The sequence below is a fragment of the Megalobrama amblycephala genome, linkage group LG17 (assembly GCF_018812025.1).
Source record: "Megalobrama amblycephala isolate DHTTF-2021 linkage group LG17, ASM1881202v1, whole genome shotgun sequence".
NCBI lineage: Eukaryota > Metazoa > Chordata > Actinopteri > Cypriniformes > Xenocyprididae > Megalobrama > Megalobrama amblycephala.
In genome coordinates this window covers 40,671,689-40,686,337 of record NC_063060.1, presented here as the reverse complement: position 1 = coordinate 40,686,337, position 14,649 = coordinate 40,671,689, and the positions used below count along the sequence as shown (strand labels likewise).

The 14,649-nt window shown below is 34.6% G+C and overlaps 2 protein-coding genes across 2 annotated transcripts; one reads left to right on the top strand and one right to left on the bottom strand.

Annotated features, from left to right (window-relative positions):
* Positions 1-388: 388 nt before the first annotated feature.
* On the bottom strand, positions 389-7,478 carry pex19 (peroxisomal biogenesis factor 19). Its single transcript, XM_048164813.1, has 8 exons — positions 7,382-7,478; positions 6,884-6,972; positions 4,268-4,430; positions 4,091-4,176; positions 3,116-3,289; positions 2,794-2,952; positions 1,794-1,838; positions 389-1,704 (listed from the first exon to the last, which is right to left on the bottom strand). The coding sequence occupies exons 1-8, from the start codon at positions 7,440-7,442 to the stop codon at positions 1,618-1,620; spliced, it is 864 nt and encodes a 287-aa protein (XP_048020770.1). The 5' UTR covers positions 7,443-7,478; the 3' UTR covers positions 389-1,617.
* A 1,603-nt stretch (positions 7,479-9,081) lies between these two features.
* Positions 9,082-13,800, top strand: tspan37 (tetraspanin 37). The gene is made up of 7 exons (XM_048164815.1): positions 9,082-9,306; positions 9,822-10,010; positions 12,617-12,691; positions 12,778-12,876; positions 12,955-13,107; positions 13,533-13,616; positions 13,704-13,800. Exons 1-7 carry the CDS (start codon positions 9,247-9,249, stop codon positions 13,779-13,781), a joined length of 738 nt encoding a protein of 245 aa, XP_048020772.1. The 5' UTR covers positions 9,082-9,246; the 3' UTR covers positions 13,782-13,800.
* The last annotated feature ends 849 nt before the right edge of the window (positions 13,801-14,649 follow it).

The window sequence follows — 14,649 nt, the reverse complement described above, 5'->3', positions numbered from 1 at the left end:
TTTAAACAGATTTTTTTATTATGAACATAGTGACTGACCTGAAGGAAAATGCTAAATCTGAATACAGGTAATAAACTCGCTCACTCGATCTCTTTCTCACGATACTCTTCTACATAATACAGTAAGTTTCAATGAACAATATCAGTTGAGAACAAACAGTTTATGTAGTGTTGTGTAGTGATACACACAACCGTTAGGTGAAGCGGTCATAGGCGTGTTTTATGGTGAATAAAACACAGCTATTGACCAATCAGAATCAAGGACATGAACTAACCGTTTTATAAATAATAGTTAAATTATTTTTAAAGTGTTAAAGCAACAAAAATTGTATAATTGTAAAGAGTGAGTGGTGTTAAATAAAATTGAGCAGGCAAAGAATATAAAACAATTTAGGTTTATAACATTTATTTGGATTTTTGCAAATTGCAGTTCTTTCATGTAAATACAAGACCAATGCTCCGTACATCTAAGGGAACATTTAACATGATAAAGAATATTGATGAGCTGATTTAAGTGCTTGGGTGTTTGAGCAACCCCTGAGTGTTGTAACCGTTGAATATTATTGTCCCGTTCATCTACATACCCATTCTATCCACCTCATACTTTTCATATTATGAAAATACCATACTAAATATAACCAATGACATGTGTCGAGAAAGCAAGTCGATGATCAGTTCCACAATTGACCCTGTGAAAGGATCCCATTCAAACCTGTTCGCAAAAGAACCATGTAAACATCCCTTCAAAAGCAAATGACTGCAAACTTTAACCTTTTTTTAGGTATCCTGGGATTTAAGGTGATGTTCTTTGAGTGTTAATGCAGAGTATTCATTTTGAACTATGAAACATTATTCTTTTAATCAAGGCAAATTAGAACTATTATGCCAACAGCACATCACAGAGGCACCACCACAGGAATGATGGGAATGATTTAGATCTACACGGCAATTCACTACTTCAAACCGCTCCAGTAACCATTAGAAGACACAAGTAGAGCGAATTATTCTACTCAAACACAAATGCAGCCTATGTGTGACAGAATGATATTATGGATATACTATAAACCTGAATCTGAAGTGTCTGAGAGATCCATTTTGGTCACTGATTAGTTATCAAATCGCAAAAACGAAACTGTGGCAATATAGAGTGAGAATAGATAGATATTACACTTTGTATTAAAATGATTTCATCAATCTGATGAAAGCTATTTGTAGACCCTGACCATTCTTCTGAGATTTAAAAGTGAAATTAAACTGGAAATACTTTTCCTGTCACTGTGAGCTCCATGCATTTGTCTCTACTTCTTCAAAACACACTTCACCGCACTACCTGATTCTTACCAAGCCGTCGGCACACTGAGATATCAAGCTTCACTCAAAACATTAGGAGCTGCTCTACAGTGACTACAGTAAACGGATTAGGGATGAATATGAAAAGAACCTCTGTGGACGAGAACTACAAGGTAAAATTAATGTAGTGAAGTTCACAGTTTCAGTGCAGACACAAACGCAAACTCCTTTAAAAGCGGAGCATGATCAACTGTGTCCAATTCAGGTTCAGATAATTAGCTCCAAATTGTGTCGTTTTTAAACATACATAAATTTGACCTCATTGAGATCACATGACTGAGCACTGCTCTGCTCCAGGAAGCCCTTGTGCTCCAGGAAGGTGCAGAGCTTCGGGGTCAAAATTCAAGCCGGGAGGCTGAAAATACAGAAGAAAAAACATTTTGATTATGTAAATATGACATATCATCTATTATTTAAAAAAAAAAAAAAGGGGGAAATACTCACTGCCTCTCCAGCAAGCTCTTTTGGAGGTTGACCCAAGTCTTGCAGCTAAGCGGTAAGACATTATTAACAAAATTATTAACAGTGCCGTTACTGAAAGGTTACAATATTATGTTCTTATGTAAAAATGGTACAAGAAAAAGATTAAGTAAAGGATTAGTTCACCCAAAAATGAAAACTCTCATTAATTACTCACCCTCATGTCGATCCAAACCCGTAAGAATTTCATTCATCTTTGGAACACAAATTAAGATATTTTTGATGAAATCTGAGAGATTTCTGTCCCTCCATTGACAGCTATGCAACTACCACTTTGACGCTTCAAAAAGTTCATAAAGAGATCATAAAAATTATCCGTATGATTTGAGCGGTTTAGTCCAAATTTATTGAAGAGACTCAATCGCTTTATATGATGAACAGGTTGAATTTAGGCTTTTATTCACATATAAACATTGATCAGCGAACATATACAGAAGCTCAACCGAAGCTGCGTAACACACGAGAATGAACATCATTGGTGAACATCAAACATGCTTGAGCTTCTGTTTACCACAACTGATGTGTGAATTGATGAATGTTTATATGGCAATAAAAGTCTCAATTAAATCTGTTCATCAAATAAAGCGATCCAGTCTCTTCAGGAAATTTGGACTAAACTGCTCAATTCATATGGATTAGTTTTACAATCTCTTTATGAACTTTTTGAAGCATCAAAGTGGTAGTTGCATAGCTGTCAATGGAGGGACAGAAATCTCTCAGATTTCATCAAAGAGATCTTCGTTTGTGTTCCGAAGATGAACGAAAGCCTCACAGGTGTGGAACGACATAATGGTGAGTAATTAATGACAGAAATTTCATTTTTGGGTGAACTAATCCTTTAAGCAATTTATGCATATTATGCAAAAAAATTGGCACATTATCAATAAGTACAATTGAAATGATGGCTCTAAAAGTAAAAAACAAAAACGAATTACTCAATTTTAAAATTATGTTTTTTTTTTACCTTTTGCATGAGTTCTAGAATGTTTTCAAATGTGCTGTCTTTGTCTCCATCTTTCTCAAACTGGCTGCATATCTCTCCCATTATCTTGTACTGCTGCTCATACCGCATGAATTGGTCTGGGGGGATCGACTGCCTGTTGCCCTCCAACCATTCTGGGTACTAAAGGCAAATTGTGTTAAATTAGTACAAAAAAAGGCAAATTTGACCAAATATTAAATGGAATGTGTAGCAAAATTTTCTGAAAATAAATAATTAATGATAGGCACATACGCTGGCACCAGAAAAAGGTTGGACAGTCATGCAGATGCTGTAAACACCTCACCTTCTCCGTTATCTCTTTAAGAGAAGGGTATAGGACTTCTTTAGACAAAAGGTTCTGCATGATGGACTGCATAATTGGGAGGATATTGCCATCTTCTCCTCCTCCCTCCCCATTTTCATTCAATCCCAGGTTCTCCAAGGTCTTTACTAGATCATCTCCAGCCAGTCCTGCACTCTGCATTTAGAGTTAAAAGCAAGTGTTGAGCCGAATGACATTCAGCTACCGCTCTCTGGACGTCATGGGTTGAGCTTGCCATAGTCCAGCTCCACTTCTGTGGAACTAATGGGTGGAGGGATCGGGTTATGGGTAGGGTGTCGTTAGACCGTCTAACTCCAACCCAAATTACGCCCAAATTACATCTAGGGAGGAGCTGGACGTCCAGAGAGGGGGAGCTGGACAAGCTCCACCTATGGCTCTGCAGTGAGCAGCCTTTCATTAAAAGGCTAACTTGTATTCATCACATTTCTAAAATACATTTCCTTTCAAGTTTGGGATCAGAAAGATATTTTATAATTAATATTAATACGTAAAATAAAAATTAATACTTTAAGGATATATTAAATTGATCAAAAGTGACAGCAAGTACTTTATAATGTTTCAAAAGATTTCTATTTCATATAAAAGCTGTTCTTTTGAACTTTTTATCCGTCAAAGAATCCTGAAAAATGGAATCACGGTTTCCGTTTGAGTTCTGAAGGATCATGTGACACTGAAGACTGGAATAATGGCTGCTGAATGACATCACAGGAATAATTTCCATTAAAAAAAAAAATTAAATATAAAAGTTTCAAATTGTGATAATATTTCATGTTTACTGTATTTATGATCAAATAAATGAATGCATCTCATAAGAGACTTCTTTCAAAAACACAAAAAGATCTTACAGATCCCAAACTTTTGCAGTGTATCATTTAAACCACTTCACACCATTTCCTTGAATTACGCTCCAATATGAGAAACTCAGAGTGGGTTTACCTGCAGGTTGTCTGCATTTTTCGCCAAACCACTCAGGGTCTCTTTAAGACAGGAGGTGAACTCTTGCTGTGAAGTAACATCTGTGCCTAAATATTTAAAACATATTGTCAAAACAATTGGAATATAGGATAATAGCTGAACTTGTATATCTTCATCCAACAGTGCTCCATTACTCACCTACTTTACCTGCTGCCTCGGACAGCTTATGGAAATGTTGTAGAAGCTCAGGTTCTTCTTGCGCTAGCTCAGCCATGGCTTTCTCCCACTCCTCACGTGCTTGATTGGCCATCTCACCATCAAAGAGAGACTCAAAGAACTTACTGTCCTCCAGCAGAGGGGGCTGAGGATGAAATGCACAGAAAACAAACATATTGACCAGTGTGGTGAGAAATCGAGTCCCCCCAGGAATCAGGTCTCCTTTAGGACCCTGAGTGATCCAATTGGTTCAACAGGCTTTTATTGGGTAGTAGGGCTGGGTATTGACACAATTTTCACGATTCGATTCGATTACTATTCACATGCTTTAGATTCGATTCGATTCGATTATGTTTTCGCTTCGATATCGATTATTTTGGATGTAGTATTTCAGTTGCAGTACATGGCAAATTTTCTAGAGGAAAAAAATCTCTCAACTAATGCTGTAAACTACACATGTAAGTCAGTTGGTACTACATTACTATAATATTGAAGGTTAAAATTAACTTATTTATATACAAACACTTAAATTAAACTCAATTATGTTTTTATAATAAATAAAGTTTAGAATTACATAATCATATTTCTACTCCAATTTGTTTTTTTGAAATATAAACATTTAAATCGTGGCTGTCATAACTGATTTATTCAAACATGCATTAAATATTAAAGAACATTAAAAATTATAATGAATATGTAACGGTGCATATATTTATCAGAATGTTGCTTTCTAGAGCACTTTTCTAGCTGACTAATGAGTTTATGGTCACTGAATATGTTTTTCTGAGGTAAATGTGACGTTACGTGACATTGTTACAAGCTGTAATCAATATTTTTTACCCAGTAATTTAGTATTTTGAGCACCTGATTATAATTCCTGCTAAATCACATTATGATTTATATAGTTTAAAATGCGTTATAATGACTTTTAAATTATATGGTTCACATACTAGTATATAACCGAAGCTATAGGTTGTGAAATCAAGCATTTCTCATGCTTACAGTTTTTTAGTTAGCTTATGTACTATCATAGTGTACATCTACGCGATTAGTCTGCTAGCTTAGCTTATATTATATTAGGTATGTTTTTTGCTTACAATATCCGTTTCCAGTTTGTTTTTGTTATGCAATAGGCATTCATGTTATACTTCAAGCCTGTTGTTTTTGCAATTAATGTAATAAACATCATACAATAGTAAAATAGGTTATAATTAGTCAAGACTAGGGTTGCAAAGGGGAGGAAAGTTTCCGGTAAATTTCTAGAAATATTCCAATTTGTAAACTTAACAGGAACTTAATTTGAAATTTTGGGAAATGTATATAATTTGTAATATTTATATAAAATGTATCATAAACATAAATATAAAAATTTTGTTTGGTCATTACATGAAATAATTATTTATTTTTCACATTCAATTAATTCTAATTAAGTAAATATCTAAAATAAATATATTTTTATTGCAGCAATTGTTATGTGTTATTTATTTCAGTGTCACATGATCCTTCAGAAATTATGCCCAATTGATACTCAGTTATTATCAATGTTGGAAACAGTTGTGCTGCTGAATATTTTTTTGGAAACTGTGATACTTTTTTTCAGGATTCAGTGATGAATAAAAAAAGTTAAAAAGAACAGAATTTATTCAAAATAGAAATCTTTTCTAACAATATCACTTTAATATCACTTTTTATCAATTTCACACATCCTTGCTGAATAAAAATATTTCTTTAAAAAAAAAAAAAAACAATTACTGAGCCCAAAATTTTGAACTGTAGTGTATATTGTAACAAAATATATCTATTTTAAATAGATGCTGTTCTTTAAATTTTTATTCATCAAAGAATCCTGAAAAAAGTATCACAGGCTATAAAAAATATTAAGCAGCACAACATAATTGATGATTGAGTTTCAAATCAGCATATTAAGGATCATGTGACACTGAAGACTGGAGATATGATGCTGAAAATTCAGCTTTGCATCACAGAAATAAATAATATTTTAATGTATATTAAAATAGAAAACTATTATTTTAAATTGTAGTTATATTTCACAATATTACTGTTTTTCTGTATTTTGGATCAAATGTCCATGTTATGGACTGGGGGAATGCACAGTGCATGCAGGGGGTGTGGCATCAATAGCCCTGCAGTAAGTAGTGAGCTGTGTGAATGTGATTGAAGAATGTGCACGGAAAAAATTCAACTAAAATTGCATTAAATCTGGTTGGTTTAACCAAAATTATGCCACAAGATGTGTTTTTCGACTACATTTGAGTACCCTGTTATAGGCTAACCTGCAATTTTCCACTAATTTCCTTTAAATCCCATATATTCCCATTAATTCCCATGGAAAGTTTCCAACTTTGAAAATTCCCGGAATTTTGCAAACCTAGTCAAGACATCACAATTACAACATTTGATCAGGCATTACTGCCTGGGTCCTAAAGGAGACTCGATTCCCTGGGTGGGGGGGACTTGATTTCTCATGACACAAACTTACTGTAGAATTGCACGAGTGGTGAGAAAATTGTGGAAAGAGTATAATTGTTATTCTGATCATTACTTGAACTGTTATAAAAATGAAAATGTGTTTTGTACCTTCTCCTCACTCGTTGCTGCATCAGAGGCAGTGGGGGCCTCAGGGGCCTCCGGGGGCACACTGGTCTTGTCAAAATCATCAAGAGCACCTGTAGTTGAGGAAACACTAACATTGGTGTACCAGAGGTATAGGTCCATCTGTTTTGATGATATATTATCACGTGACTGATTTCATCAAACAGCTTGAATAGCAAAGTTGGCTAGTAGTTCAGTGTAAACACTGCAGCTCCTCTAATAAGCTCCGTTTAGATACAAAACCTGGTTGTACGAGTTTTTACGTGATCACAAGAGATAGACTTAAGGATCTCTAATTAATGAACCGATGAACGGTTAATATTTTCAGAACTACGACCACAAAGATAAGCATGAGCATCAGACTAGCAACTGCAGTGTGACAACCGCTTTATAAAAGCTAGTTCAGTAAAGAGTGACTTTATAAAACAGCTCAAACTTTTTAACTGTCGTTATTTTTATATTAAATCCATCCTCAAAGCTTACTGTCTAATAATTCGTCCAGTTCGCTGTCTGGAGCAGCCCGATGTTCTGATGCTGACGCCATCTTGTTTCTCAATGACAAGAGCAGCGAATTTGTCGCAAAATTATGACGTCCAATAAAAACATCTGTGAAAGATTTTTATTTTTATTTATCAGATAGCAATATTTGAATGAATATAACAATTATTATTAGCATACCATCATTATCTTTATTAGTTTTATTTTAATGCGTTTTTAAGATTTATTATTCTTAATTGTTAATGAAAATAAATAAAAAAATAAATTCCACAAAACCGGTACGATTTGGACCTACACATTTTGAGATTTTTTTTTACCATAATGTATTACTTTTCTGAACATTAATGACATATTTAACTTCCAGAAAAACATATTTTCCCATCTCAGGCATCAAATCCCTATTATTATTGGTCATTATTTTAAGTTATGGACACTATGGGAGCTCTCTGAATATTATTATACAATGTATTTGTGATAAAATCAACATTTTCCTATTAATCAGATGTCCCTCACACTAATTCAGTAATTGCAAATATAAGAGTTACATAAAATCTCACACTTTTGCTATAAAATGGGCACTTTTTGTGACAGCAACCTCAACATTTTGATCAAAGGCTTAACTTCAGAATTTGAACCAAAATTATGATTGCTCTGATCATTTCAGACGAGAGGTCAACTAACTTTAAATTGCTTTTTCATAAACTTAATAATAGTTATAATAATAATAATAATAAAAATGTAGGCGTGCAGGGTTGTGATTTTTTGTCCAAATTGGCCACTGCTCTGAATAAATAGAGAGCACATGGCATGCATGATATTAAGAAATCATGAATAATGTTGAAATAACAAAGATAATTTTCACAAGTAATAATTTTCTATCTTTAATTAATGTAACGGGGTTGAGTCTTTAAGCTTGACAAACACAATTTCACAACATAATTTAGTTATAATTATTAAAGAAGGTGGTAACTTGCTTGTGTCTGCTCACAATGTTGTTCAGAAGACGTCTATGATGTCACTTCCTATTAATGATGTCACATAAGTATCAGTTTGGTCATTATGGTTTGTGTAACGGGGTTGAGGGGTTGAGGGGTTGAAGGGTTACTGAGGTATGGAGCTTAATGATGTGATTTTAATGAATAATCATGAATTTACTTAGAAATAAAACATTACCAGCATAAAATCCACAGATGGATATTTATGGGAATGAAAATGTATGGACTTTTTTCTCATTTTATTATTCATATCCCAAGTACAGTTTCATAGAAGGCCTTGAGGGACATGACAAAATAAGTGGTGTCAACTGAAAAAAATTAAATAATTTCTAATATAAAGATAAAATGTTTTTAAACATTATTAAAGGAGACATTTAAATTAATACAAAAAGCTTTTAAAATTTATATTTTGGTGATCCAATAGATAAAATACACTGAAAAAGGTCAGAGGGACTCAAATCGTACCGGTTTCGTGGAATGACTGAAATAAATAAATAAAGTATATTGTGTTTCTGCTATTATTATGTTTAAAGTAGACTTTAAAAAATGTTTAGGCCTAGGTCTATATGTTTTAAAACACCACCAATTCATATCGACTGAAGAAAATGTGAGGATTATTATCATATTATATGGTTTTCGAATACTTTATTTCTCTGGTACAGTGCCCCCTACATGTTTACTCGTTAATTCAGTCACTTCCGCAGTTTTATCTGGTTTCGATCTTTAAATCCATCAAGTAAGCTTTCATATTAGTGTTTGTCTCTGTTGAAGTTGAACTCGACCGAGAGACCTTGACAGAACCGCGAATCGAATATGTGTGTATAGATTCACACGCGAATCGATTAAAGCAGAGCCATGGCTGCACTGAGAAGAGTTTTCGGGATTTTTCTTAAAATTGCTTGTCTTCTGTTATTGGTGAGTTTAAGCAGTATCATCATGCACTTGTGTGTTTCGTTTACTAATGCATAATACTAATGCATTTGTCACAATTGCTTTTATAATTGAATGTTTTCTCTAGAAGTGGCTTTGTGTCATTTTTGAGAATTATTTACCTTTTGAGAATTCTATAATCCAAGCTAAATTTAAATCATATTTTGTAATAGCTGTAGTGCAAACAAGTGAACACAATAAAATAGCTTTAGCATTCTTTCAGGCAAGGGCATCAACTATGATGGAGGTAGATTTAAAATGATTCTTGAAATGTTGAACTTTGTTCTTCATAAATGCTCTGAAGTGTGACAACCAGCCCTGGATAATGGATATATATAGTCTATTAGATAGACCTACACCTTGTGTAGGGAACAAAAGTATAGGATTATTTGTATTTTTGTGTTTTTCAATAACAGTGACTGCTCACATGTACAGCACATGACAAGAAATGACTTTTAGGAAATACTGTACATGCCCTGTTTTGTTTCCTCTTTGTCCAGCTGGCTGGGGTTACAGGTCTGGCTGGTTCATTCTTGCTGCACAAATACAGAGTTTACAGTCTGTTCTTTAGCAGCTTTTATATAATTCTCCCTGCACTGCTGGCTGTTATCGGAGGAGTCGTTCTCCTTATCAGCGGATGCTTTGGCTGTCTGGTGTCCAACAAAAAACCTTCATGTCTACACGGATTGGTGAGATGGAAAAAACCTTGTCTTTTTATTAAAGGGGGGGTATCACACACAGTTTCTGCCAATCTCATGTTAATCTTGAGCACCTATAGAATAGTATAGCATACTTCATTTTGCCGAAAAGTCTTTAGTTTTATCATATTTATGAAAGATGCATACTGTACCTTACTGTACTGTACCATACTGTACGCTGTACCGAGTCTTTCCGAAAACAGCCGAGCTCCTGGAGGCGTGCCGTGTGAGCGGAGCTAAAGAGTGACGAGCACGCGCAGCTTTTGCGTAGTGATCGTCTGCAAGCTATCAATGGTAAGCTAAACAAATGTATTTAAACACACATGATGCACCATCGCATTATCCATGGATAACTTTTGAATCACTGTAATGAATATAGCGTATAGTGAATGATGAATAATGAATTTATGAATCCACTATTTTCGTGTTGTTTACATTATATGCACTATTGCCAACAAAACAGACATTTGAAGCAGTTTTACTCACCACCTGCTGCTTCGACTTATCATTATCGCTGTGACCGCTCCATCTTTCAGTTTCAAATGATCTGTAAATCCAGTGTAGAACTGGGCCTTTTTTATGAAATCACAAGCACCGATCCTGAGGGCTCGAGATATTCTCCATTCATTTTAACCAATAAAAAAGTGATTGAAACTATCAGTTTCTATGGTTATTTTAATGACAAATATCAAGAGTGCATCAATGTAATGCGTGAGCACAAAACTCTCATCTTCGCTGGGTTCTTTGGGAAGCAAGGTTATCTTTGCCTCACAACCAAAAACACACTTTCTTTGGTGACATTGTTGATTTCGTGGTCTAAAAACAAAGTGACAAATCTTTCTCGAGCAAGTCCTGTGCATCGTTGCCGATGACTTCCGTAAAGCCAAACGAAGCGCGTCCAACTCGTGTTTTGAAACTTTGGCCATGTTTAGCATGAGAATCCAACTCTTCAACAGTATAAATAAGTCAGAATACATGAAATAGCATTACAGGTGCTGGTCATATAATTAGAATATTGTGAAAAAGTTATTTTTAAAAATGAAACTTTGATATATTCTAGATTCCCTACATGTAAATTAAAACATTTCAAAAGGTTTTTTTTTTTAATTTTGATGATTAGAGCGTACAGCTCATGAAAGTCCAAAATCCAGTATCTCAAAATATTAGAATATTTCCTAAGATCAATCAAAAAATGGATTTTCAAAACAGAAAAGTTCAAGTTCTTTAAAGTATGTTCATTTGTGCACTCAATACTTGGTCGGCAGCACATAATACAGCAAATGACTTGCTCCTAGCACAAATTACAGCATCAGTGAAGTGTGGCATGGAAGTGATCAGCCTGTGGCACTGCTGAGGCACTATTGAGCCTTCAGATCATCTGTATATTGTTGGATCGACTGTTTCTCATCTTTCTCTTGAAAATATCCCATAGATTCAGGGGTCAGGCATGTTGGCTGGCCAATAAAGCACAGTAATATCATGGTCAGCAAACCACTTGGAAGTGGTTTTTGCACTGTGGGCAGGTGTTTAAGTCCTGCTGGAAAAGGAAATCAGCATCTTCATAAAGCTTGTCAGCAGATGGAAGCATAAAGTGCTCCAAAATCTCCTGGAAGATGGCTGCATTGACTTTGCACTTGATAAAACACAATGGACCAACACCAGCAGACGTCACGCCCCCCAAATCATTACTAACTTCAGAAACTTCCCACTAGACTTCATGCAGCTTGGATTCTGTGCCTCTCCAGTCTTCCTTCAGACTCTGGGACCATGATTTCAACATGAAATGCAAAATTTACTTTTATCTGAAAAGAGGACTTTCGACCACTGTTCACTGTCCAGTTCTTTTTCTCCTTATCCCAGGTAAGATGCTTCTGACGTTTTTTCTGTTTCAGAAGTGGCTTGGTAGTCCTTTTCATGAAGATGTCTGAGTGTGGTGACTCTTGATGCGCTGACTCCGGCTTCATTTGACTCATTGTGAAGCTCTCCCAAGTGTTTGAATCGGCTTTACTTGACAGTATTCTCAAGCTTGTGATCATCCCTGTTGCTTGTGCACCTTTGCCTACCCAATTTCTTCCTTCTAGTCAACTTTGCATTTAATATGCTTTGATACATCACTCTGTAAACAGCCACCCCATTCAGTAATGACCATCTGTGACTTACTTTCTTTGTGGAGGCTGTCAATGATTGTCTCCTGGACCATTGCCAAGTCAGCAGTCTTCCCCATTAGTGTGGTTTCAAAGAACAAGAGATACCCGGAATTTATACTGTAGGGATGGTCATTTAATGAAACTCAAATGTAAATATTCTAATATTTTGAGATACTGGATTTTGGACTTTCATTAGCTATACGCTCTAATCAACAAATTAAAAAAAAAAACCTTTTGAAATGTTTTAATTTACATGTAGGGAATCTAGTATAAATGAAAGTTTCATTTTTTTAAATAATTTACAATAAAAAAATGAACTTTTTCACGATATTCTAATTATATGACCAGCACCTGTATACCCCCCTTTAAGTGAAAACAGGACTGAACAATAATAATTTACTCATCATAAGAATGGACTCTGTTAATATTTGTATATTTCTTCTCTTTCAGTTTGTGTATATTCTCATTATTGTGTTTTGCATTGTGGGTACTACTGCTGCATTGGCTTACTCTCATAAAAGGAAGGTAACTGTAATTTTAAGTTACTTGGCTGGCTATACAAAAGTGTATTTCACTGAAACTGTTTTAACATTAAATATCATCTTTTTTAGCTTGATGTGGACTTGGCTCCGCTTAAAGATGTGTTTCAGAACTACAGTGGTAATAGCCAAGATCCTGATACTAAAGCAGTGGATGCCCTTCAGCGTGAGGTACTTGCACAGAAATCTCTAGGATTTCTATGTATTTGACAAAATCAGATTGTAACTTTTTTTTTTTTTTTGTTACAGTTGCGGTGTTGTGGTGTTAACAACTACACGGACTGGTTGGAAACACCCTGGTTTAATCACAGTAGTAAAGACGAAGTTCCTCTGAGCTGCTGCAACAAAACCTTTCACTACTGCAATGGGACATTACACTTCCCGGGGCTTATCAATAATGAGGTACAGACACTAATATCATTTGAGCTATCCTATGTGAGATTTTGAATATTTTGAATATTTTACAGTTAAGGCTATATCCTTACATTAAAGTCAGCATTAAATAAAAATTCAAACGCATCTTCTAATGAATATGACCACATATGTTTCTTTTTTTTGTCACAACTGGAACTTCTGGTCCAATCAACAACCGATGCATAAAACGAAGTCCTCGCCCTACGTTTTTGTCTTTTTGATGATCTGTTAAAGGGATAGTTCACCCAAAAATGAAAATTCAGTCATCATTTGCTCCCTCTCAAGCTGTTCCAAACCTGTATAAATGTCTTTGTTCTGTTGAACACAAAGGAAGATATCTGGAAGAATGTTTGTAACCAAGCAAATCTCGACCCCCATTGACCGTTCTCAACATTGTTTTCTTTCTTTTCTAGGGCTGTCAAGTTAAACTTGAGAAGAAGTTACTACTTGTGGTGGACAGCATTATGATAACTTCTTTAGTGGTTTTCTTTGTAATGGTGAGCACTGTGACTTCAATTATAACTCATTTATGCCCTGATGTTTTACAAGATTTATAATGTCATCTCTGACCCTTCCCTCATCAGGTAATGTCTTGGATTGCAGTGGCACAGCTAATGAGACATCAACCCCCACAAGAGTATCGAATCCTGGACAAAGAATAAAAGCCACTGATGGAATTTATGTCTTTGTGACTTTTCTGAGTGACTTTTTATATATACATTTTTTTATATACACTACCAGTCAAAAGTTATTGAACGGTAAGATTTTTCAATGTTTTTAAAAGAAGTCTTTTCTGCTCACCAAGGCTTCTTTTATTTGATCCAAAATACAGTAATATTGTGAAATATTTTTACAATTTAAAATAACTGTTTTCTATTTGAATATATTTTAAAATGCAATTTATTTCTGTGATGCAAAGCTGAATTTTCAGCATCATTACTCCAGTCTTCAGTGTCACATGATCCTTCAGAAATCATTCTGGGGAGCGTTTCCCAAAATCATAGTTGCTAACTAAGTTAGCAATTTTGTTGGTTGCAATACAATTTCCCATTGCCAACCAACTAAGTTGCTAACAGGTTAGCAACTATGCTTTTGGGAAACGCACCCCTGATAGGCTGATTTGATTCTCAAGAAACATTAATTATTATTATCAATGTTGTAAACAGTTGTATTCATTTATTTCAGGATTATTTGTTGAATAGAAAGTTCAAAAGAACAGCATTTATCTGAAATATAATGCTTTTTAACATTATTACTACCGTTCAAAAGTTTGGGGTCAGTAAGTTTTTTTTATTTGTTTTTTTTAAATTAGTAATTTTATTCAGCAAGGATGCATTAAATTGATCTAAAATGACAGTATAGACATTTATAATGTTACAAAAGTTTTATATTTCAGATAAATGCTGTTCTTTTGAACTTTGTTCATCAAATAATCCTGAAAAAAATGTACACAACTGTTTTCAACATTAATAAATAATAATTAATGTTATTAGAATGATTTCTGAAGGATCATGTGACACTGAAGACTGG

What these genes read in the sequence shown, in the direction of transcription:
- pex19 (XM_048164813.1), bottom strand. Translation starts at nt 7,442, where the DNA reads ATGGCGTCAGCATCAGAACATCGGGCTGCTCCAGACAGCGAACTGGAC. An exon ending in CGAGGCAGCAGGTAAAGTAG is followed by an intron (nt 4,177 to 4,267) that starts GTGAGTAATGGA and finishes TTAAATATTTAG; the next exon opens with GCACAGATGTTACTTCACAG. An exon ending in AAGAGCTTGCTGGAGAGGCA is followed by an intron (nt 1,705 to 1,793) that starts GTGAGTATTTCC and finishes CTGTATTTTCAG; the next exon opens with CCTCCCGGCTTGAATTTTGA.
- tspan37 (XM_048164815.1), top strand. Translation starts at nt 9,247, where the DNA reads ATGGCTGCACTGAGAAGAGTTTTCGGGATTTTTCTTAAAATTGCTTGT. An exon ending in TGGATGCCCTTCAGCGTGAG is followed by an intron (nt 12,877 to 12,954) that starts GTACTTGCACAG and finishes TTTTTGTTACAG; the next exon opens with TTGCGGTGTTGTGGTGTTAA. An exon ending in CGGGGCTTATCAATAATGAG is followed by an intron (nt 13,108 to 13,532) that starts GTACAGACACTA and finishes TTTCTTTTCTAG; the next exon opens with GGCTGTCAAGTTAAACTTGA.